We start from the raw sequence: 8,210 nt of genomic DNA on the forward strand, positions 1-8,210 counted from the left end.
AGCAGATAGACTCCCTCAACTCATTAAGTTTCCCCTTCATTTCCTGATTCACTGGAAAAACTGGGAAGTGCTCCCCTTAATAGGTTTGAACTAGAACTAAAACAGTTCACCTGCAGCAATAGAGGCTCCATGTAGTTCTTCTCCAATAGCATCACTCCTTCCTTTTATCCACAAATTGCTAATGCTGCAGGTGGATTCTTTTTCATTTCTACCTTTGTATTTCAGAATCACACACTGAATCAATATAATAAATCTATATCAACGATATAGCAAAGAGCCCCGGAATCAGATAACCCAAGCTCAGTAAGAATCAACTACTCATGTTTACACAATGTTTTTAACATGGCTCTGATTCAGTTTTCTTATCTATAAAATGAGGTAGTACTAATAGTCATCTCATTTGCTGCAAGTCAAGAGCAAAGTCGATTATATGAAGTTCTTGACTCATTAAGCAATTGAAAATGGTTACATGATGACGAAGAAGATGTGGAAGAGGAGGAGGAGGATGGTGATGACATGAATAATATTAAAGGAAAAATGACAAAGCCACAAAGTTTAAGATATTAAAGTGTTTATTGAGTTTAAATAGACATATTATAGAGCCATAATTATTGTCATAAATATTAATATTAGCCTTATACTTAAGTAGCAATATCACAATTCTATAAATAAATCCATATGGTAAAATGATATAAATAAAATGTGTACTTATAACAATAAATAAATTCATCAAAATAGGTACTAATTATAAAAAGAAAGTTATTTAGGTCTCTTTTTTCCAAAAGGAATGGGAAGTAAATTTTGTAAGAATAGACAATTGCTTAAAAATAAATTTCTGTGCATAAAATGTCTACTACAATAAAACATTAGCAGTAAATCTCATGCTTGCAAGGGCTCCCTTCTAGCCTTATGGACACAAGTGACGTTGTCTTTTTCTTAAGCTAAGCAGGGGCTTATTTATTTAGAATCTACCCATAATTGTGGAGTTTGTTTTCCCATTTTCCTTTTAAAAAATGTCTGGGGCTCTTATTGTTATTCCCAACAGCAAGAAGGGTTATTATCCACTTTTCCAGCTTTGCTGTGGTCAAACGCAGGCATTTTTCAGGAACATAAACAGCAAATTTAGTTCTCCAATTGCTTTAATTTTGCCACTCTCTCCAAGCTGTGAAAATAAGAAAACACAAATATTTGAGTATTTACACATGTTTTAAAAAGAGGGACAAATTAGAAAAAGATTACATGGTTAGGTTGCTGAGAGAGAAATCAAATTTTAGCCTTTTGTGAAAGATTAATGGCAACGCCCTTTAGCAAAAATATAATGATTTGCCAAGGAACTTAAATTATGACTATCTGAACTGAGAGGGCACCAGGAGGCATCAGTCTCTGTTGAATCTCACTCTAACGAAGCTGTTTAAAACCACTGCTTAACCAGAGCAAACAGATGGAGACCGTGCTGGGGGACCCAGAGTGCTACCCATTATGCTTTTGTGGCCTACCCCATAATCCCCTGACTGCCTATGGCCCACTAACTATTCATAAAAATGGCCTTGGATCAAAACTACACATTTACCAATACACATGGGCTTTTTCTGTCCTCATCTTCTTTGACAAAACAAACAGAGTTTCACTTTTGTGAAAATACCAAACAAATCCTACTTAGTTGCTTTAATTAGTAGAAAATCAAATATAGATTCTAGCATTCCTTCTTTCTTCTTCTTCTTCTTCCAAGTAGGATGTAGATGAATGAAGCATTCAAACCCAGTGGAAGAGAGAACCCAAATTCAAGTCCAAGGCATCCTCTTCTAAAATTCATCTACTCTATCAAATTCACTCTAGATTATCTGAAGAAAGCCATGAGTCACTATTGTCCTCTATACTTTGCTCTCCTTTCTCTTCCCGCTTTCTTCCACCATTTCACCTTCCCACGTTCCCACAATGCCTAGGGATATTTGTGTAGAAAAATTTAAAGTTTATCTTGCCCTACTGTCTTATCATCCATTCTACTGCAGTTTGCTCTCTGCTTTCTCCTCCAGTGATAGGAAATGCATAACCCCCAAGATTTCCCTCCCATTTCAGGCAGCACTGACCAGTTTTTCCTTACATTGTGCTTTCTCTGAACAACCTTCCCCTCTTCTGCCCATGCCCTGTGGAGTGACAGGGTAAAAAAGCAACACCACTCTCCCACGTGGCAATGTATTGCACATGTGGATGCTGATTTTCTCAAATGGGGTAAAAGCTTTAAAATCTCTGTTCTTACACAGATCACCATCAGATTTTTCTCTCTCACACTTCACTTTCCTAAGGACCACAAAGTAAACCAACATCAGGGACATCAGAGATGTTCACACCAGAAGGGTAAAGCATGTCTTAGCTATGGCATGCCAATACAAGGCCTTCAAGTCTAAGTAATGGTTCTATGACAAGAGAATCAAGCCTCACTGTGAAAAACTACAAAGGAAGAACCCACTATGCTTGTTAAATCATGCTCAGGATGAAATACGTTTTATAGAAAACAAGATGGAAAAAAAGGGGGATTTGTGATTATGCTTGTTGCTGAATATTTTATTAGCTAAAGCCTTCATGCCTCTGAGGATTAATTGTACCTGCTTGCAAGAGCATCACTTTCGCTGCCACTAATCATTCCTCTAGTTTTTGGATGACTCACAATTGCTAGTCTGAGCCTTCTACAGTTGTTCTTTTCCCCAAACAGACCACATGACGGTATCACTCACTGTAGAAATATACACTAGCTTACACCAGATAGCTGCCCATTATCTACCTAAGGGTTGATTGCAGTGGGGAGTAGACTGGAAAGGAAGAGAAAGGGGCAGAGGAGGAAAAGATTTCCAGTTCAAACTTTCATGTTACTATAATAAATCTATGACTAACATTTTTATTCTATTTGAAATTGTATAAAGAAAATTGACGGTTATTCGCTCTTGCTTTTAAATTCAAATCAGTAGCTGTTCGGTATTAAATTATGATAATTAAATATAAGTATCAATCATTCCAGAAATTTAGCCAGTATTCAAGTCAAGCTCTTTTGTTATGATTATTCTGGGTTTATCTCTTCAAGTTTTAAATCATCAAATTAATGGCTTCGAAAGTCACTTCAAATATATTTGTCCCCTAGGCCCTTTTCTGTTTTTAAACAAGTGTTGTTTTTTTTTTTGATGACATAGACTGTAAGGATCTTAAGTTTCCCTAAGAACCAATGATGCTGAAACTGACACTTCCTGCTGCTGAAAGAGAACTAGTCTGGATGGGATTCTGGAGGACTGAGCCCTAGCCCTGGCTCTGCCACTGGCTATCCCCAGAACGGGGATTTAGGAGATGAGATGACCCAACTTCCCAGACAGCTCTGGAATTCTATAGCTTACAAAATTTGGAAAGTGATTTATAAATATATAGACATATCTCTATGCTTATACACCTAAATGATCAACCTAATGGTAGAATAATCAAGTAAAAAATCACAATTTGAGGGGGTCAAAGAGAGAAAAGAAAGAAACAACATTTGTCTCTCTTATTTTATGATTCAGCATTGATAATTATTAGTAGTACCTTTTTCACTGTGTCCTTCAGCTGTTGCACATTTCTGCGAATATGCTGGTCATCATGCTCAATGTGCTACAAAATGAAAACCAGAGGAGTTATTTGAACATTGTTGTACTGACACCTTATGAACCTCAGTGTCCCTTACTGCAGTATGTTACAATTCATCTGGAAGTAAAGTTCTCAGCATTTTTGCCCACAGTGACCTAGATTTCACCAGTGACCTAAATTTTCCGAGCTCTTGAATTCCCTTGGACACCAAAATCCTTCCCTCATATGGGACCTCTCTTCGTTTTGGGGAATGCTTACTGAGGTTTAAGTTTGTGGAAACGGTGGAGTGGTTTATGCAAATTCTGTTAAGATTAAAACCATAACTGTACCTCAATCCAAAGCACATGCTCAGAACAAGAAAGGTACATAAAATATGTCATGTGAACAGTAGGTCTTCCTCAAGAAGTACTAGGTCCCCTTTGCTCTTCCCACTTCCCTCAAACTTTCATCATAGTTTTAAATGTTTAGGGGCATCCAATACACATGCCTCTGATTTCGTTACCTCCTATGACAGCCAAAGGGCAGGAGTGTTCACTCACCCACGCTGGAACATTAAAGCTTCCCATTCCCCTCTCTCTCTCTCTTTCCCATCCTTTCCCTTCATCAGTGTATACTCGGGGCTCCATTTCCACTCCTAGGCATTTTTCCCTACAGCTCCCAACACTTTTCTCATCTCATATACCCTGTGTTGCTTTTCCCTAGGGACAAATGAGCTTTCCAAGCACTTGTCTTTCAGATCCCATCTATCACCGTAAACTCAAAATGTGACTCAATTACAGCAAATACAAATACTCTCTGATTACAAATGACTCTTATATTAGTGTTGCTGAGGCACCTCTTACTCACACCATGGGTGGGGGCAATGAGAAGGAGGGGTAAAAAGCTCTAAATGGAAGAAGGAGGAAAGGCAGGTAACTAGGAGTGGGTGAACTTAGGCTGGGAGAAGAACTTACACACTGGTTTAGCTCATGGCTGAGTCTGGCCAGGAAGGACACCACCTCCTGCATGTAGGGCTGGAATCTATCAGACTGGGGGAGTAGCACTTCTTCAACAGTAAAGTTCAGCACCTGCTTCATCAGATAGCAGCGATCGCTCATCTGCAGGCAAAAGCGAAACAACAGCAGGGGTCATATAAGGGCACATCCAGAAGACCCAAACCGTCATCGCCACTGCTTCAAATAACCGTGGATGGCACACTGCCCTGCTAATCACCACGATGGCTTACATTGACTCCATGGAACAGCTTCTCTCCAATGAGACGAACATCTGTGTTGTTATCTGCCAAACTAGCCTGGAAGAGAAGAAAGAACTAAATGATTGCACATCGAGGACATAGAAGGAAAGTCCGTAAGTAGAGATGTACTTTATCTTCTCTCCCAATAGCAGCCCCATGAAGACTGAGGAAAGAATTGGATGTCCATATGAGTCTAAAATAATGCACAGAAGAGTAAAGAGAAAATGAATAGTCAGATGGTCTACTACATGGCTTCTTCTGGAGTAAAACTCAATGTACACATTTTAAAGGCCAAGATGTAAGGTCTTCTTACAAAGTTTAACCCCCAGAGTCTATGAACAGGCAGAAAATGGTCTCTAACCTACCAGTAGAGATAAGTGCTGGGTTCTTAAAGATCTCAGATGTGTTCTGCAGAAAAATTTAAGAACTATTTGGGTTCCAAGAGGATAAGATTTGAAAGAGAGAGATTGAGATGAGTACCTCATTAGCCAACATGAAGGTGTGGTTGGTGATGTATGGCCGCTGGAAGTTGGACTTGTCAAGCCTGCAGTGAGACCTGATGGGCACAGCTGCTCCTTCCCGCACTGACAGGGCAATGAGAAGAAAGCAGCTGGCAGCCAGAGTCCCCATAAGGGAAAAGCTTGCAGATTTCTGCAGGGTGGCCATTACAGACAATGCCAACTTGAGCAATCAGCAGCTAGGGTAGAAGAACCTAGAATCACAAAGCAAGAACATACAGAGAAAAAAAATAAGTGTCAAAAAGTATCACAACAAACAAACCAATCGTACAAAGTTTGCCATAACACTTACCTGTTTCAATGGTTTTTCTTGTGATGCAAAGGTATAAGCTGCTGCTTTTATAGCCCTAGGACTCCAAATTTTTTTAATGTAAAAATATGACATCAGCAATTATCTAATTTCCAGTGCTGTCTTCTGAGAACTACCTAACCACTGTAGGAGCCCACAGAACGCCGCCTCCTATCCTTCCCACCTTGATATGCAAGTGTTTCCCTAAGACGTCACTGTTAGGTCCAAGAGGGTGTTTTTATAGGTAAATCCTAGAAACTTTCTAAGCCTGACATATTTTCCAAAGAAACCGATTGCTTTGTCTTTATAGATTCCAGGTTTAGTGTAATATTTTTTGATTTCCTACGGTAACTGAGTATGCATTTTGGTCACGGGCTCATAGATTCTTATCTCATTAGAGGTGGTCAGAAATTAGGACCTGTGTCCTACATCCTCTGCTTTAAAACAAACAGTAATGACATCGTGGAGATCGTTCAATTTTTAAAAATAATTGTATCTGATTTTTCATGTGTTAGATACTGAAGAAGACTTACATTCTAAAAATAAAAGTGTTGGTTAATCTAAGCACCATTTTCCTCCCGTTCTTTTATTTAAGTAATCCTAAAAATTATAGTATAATTGCAAATATATCTTAAATTATTTTAATTTCATTAAAATCAACATCAGCTTAAGTTTGGAGATATTAATGTTGAACAATCTTATGATCATTTCTCTTAACATACAAGCATTTAAAGAATAGAGAGATGTAGCAGTTTATCTTGAAGTTTTACTCATTCTAAATACTACACAAATCTTAAAATAATACTTCCAAAATCTTATAACAATTTTTAGTGTGTGTGTATATATATATCTGAAGAGGAGGCTTTGACAATATAGTGGCTACATTTTAACTTCAAGTTATCAAAAATACATTGACTTCTATGTAACACCTGAAATCTAGACTGGAAACCATCCCGAGGGGTGGAAGGAGGGGGAAATTGCACTGATCTATTGCTAGAAAGAATGCGAATTTGTACAAATTAGTTCAATCAGATTTCTCTCCTCACAACTGCCAAAAATTGGGAGAGCTGAAGAGCGGAAGAAGGAAAGGGAGTAATTGAAGAACCTTGAGCATTTCGTGAGATGGCACAGATCCAAGTGAGGAGCCACAGAGAAGCATGAGAACAGTGTGAGGACACAGCGTTTAGGAAGGTGGCCTTCAGAAAATGATGCAAAAGGGAAGGGTAGGGAAGGGTACATAAAAACCAAACCTGTTCCAAACATTTTCTTGGGGCCGTTCATGAGCCCAAGATGAGGAAACTTTTTTATCCAATTTCCCATTTATATAAGATATGACCATTTTTGTCCAGAACTCTGTGTAATTATATTAATACTTGAGTTAAGCTAGTCTATATACTAAAGAGGTTTTTGTTGGTTTGCCTGGGAATCTGATAAGCATACATACTTTTTCTCCCATGGGAAAATAAGTTTTGACATCATTAAATTATATGCTTTTGAGGGAAAAATCTGTCTCTTTCATCTTTGTATCTCCAATCTTAGAACAATGCTACACGCATAGGGACATCTCAACAGGGACATTTGAATGAAGAGATAAATAGTTCTGTGAAATTAAGTAATTTACTAAATATCTTTGGGAACAGGCCTGAAGGTAATTTTGAGACTGCCTTTACAGTAACACTTCTAAAGTTGGGGTTTGACCCAGTACTACTTGCCAGCTTCATTATTACTCCTGAATAGGTAATAAATAGCTGTGAAGCAAAAGTAGAATGCCAGAAAATTGTAAACCAGTCTTTACTAGCAGCTACATGTCTATTAGCCATTGTATCTCCCTGATGGACTACCATTAATAAGGCAGTATTAATGGAGTCAAGATTTAGGTTTTAGTGAGCTTGACCAAAACCCACTAACGTGTATTTGTGAACAGTCATCCAAGGACTGAAAAACATTTGTTATTAAGAGAGATTATAGATAGAGAATAAAATGGATCCTGTGAAAAAATACCTGGAGACATACATGTGCTAAATAACTTCAGGTCATAACCAGCTTTTTCTTGTTGTTTCCTTAAGAATTTTCAAGTCTCTCCCAGAAGCCACCTCAAGTAAAGGGCAACCCCAGAGTCATTCTCCCAGTCCCCAGACTTTCTTTACCCAAGATTGGTCTTTAATATACACAACAATATACCTGGTCTAATGCCAGGAAGGACTAAGCAGAATAGCCAACCAGAAGATAGGCCATTCTGTCTCATTCACTATATTAGCTCTACTATCCAGAACAGTGTCTGGCACACAGCAGATAATGAATAAATATTCACTGACTACATGATAAAACTATTTCCCAATTTGTTAGCCAGTGCTTGGAAATCCACAATACTTCCTTCTGAAGTACACATCTCTCTAGAAAAAGCAGGTCCTTAAGTCTCTCAGGTAAAATGTTTTTTAGTCTTTACACTCCTCAGTACAACACATGTGATCATTGTTCCATACAAGCTGCCTGTCTCTTCTGTATTTGATGTTACCCTCATTACTCTCATTCCCTCTGCACCAAATACCCACCACCACCTCTA

At 38.3% G+C, this 8,210-nt stretch overlaps 1 protein-coding gene across 1 annotated transcript; it reads right to left on the reverse strand.

Annotated features, from left to right (window-relative positions):
* Nucleotides 1–1,084: 1,084 nt before the first annotated feature.
* IL22 (interleukin 22) lies at nt 1,085–5,506 on the reverse strand. Its single transcript, XM_037133072.2, has 5 exons — nt 5,321–5,506; nt 4,832–4,897; nt 4,560–4,703; nt 3,565–3,630; nt 1,085–1,162 (listed from the first exon to the last, which is right to left on the reverse strand). Exons 1-5 carry the CDS (start codon nt 5,504–5,506, stop codon nt 1,085–1,087), a joined length of 540 nt encoding a protein of 179 aa, XP_036988967.2.
* Between the last annotated feature and the right edge of the window lie 2,704 nt (nt 5,507–8,210).

Source organism: Artibeus jamaicensis, unplaced genomic scaffold (assembly GCF_021234435.1).
Source record: "Artibeus jamaicensis isolate MK-2021 breed Jamaican fruit bat unplaced genomic scaffold, CSHL_Jam_final contig_233, whole genome shotgun sequence".
NCBI lineage: Eukaryota > Metazoa > Chordata > Mammalia > Chiroptera > Phyllostomidae > Artibeus > Artibeus jamaicensis.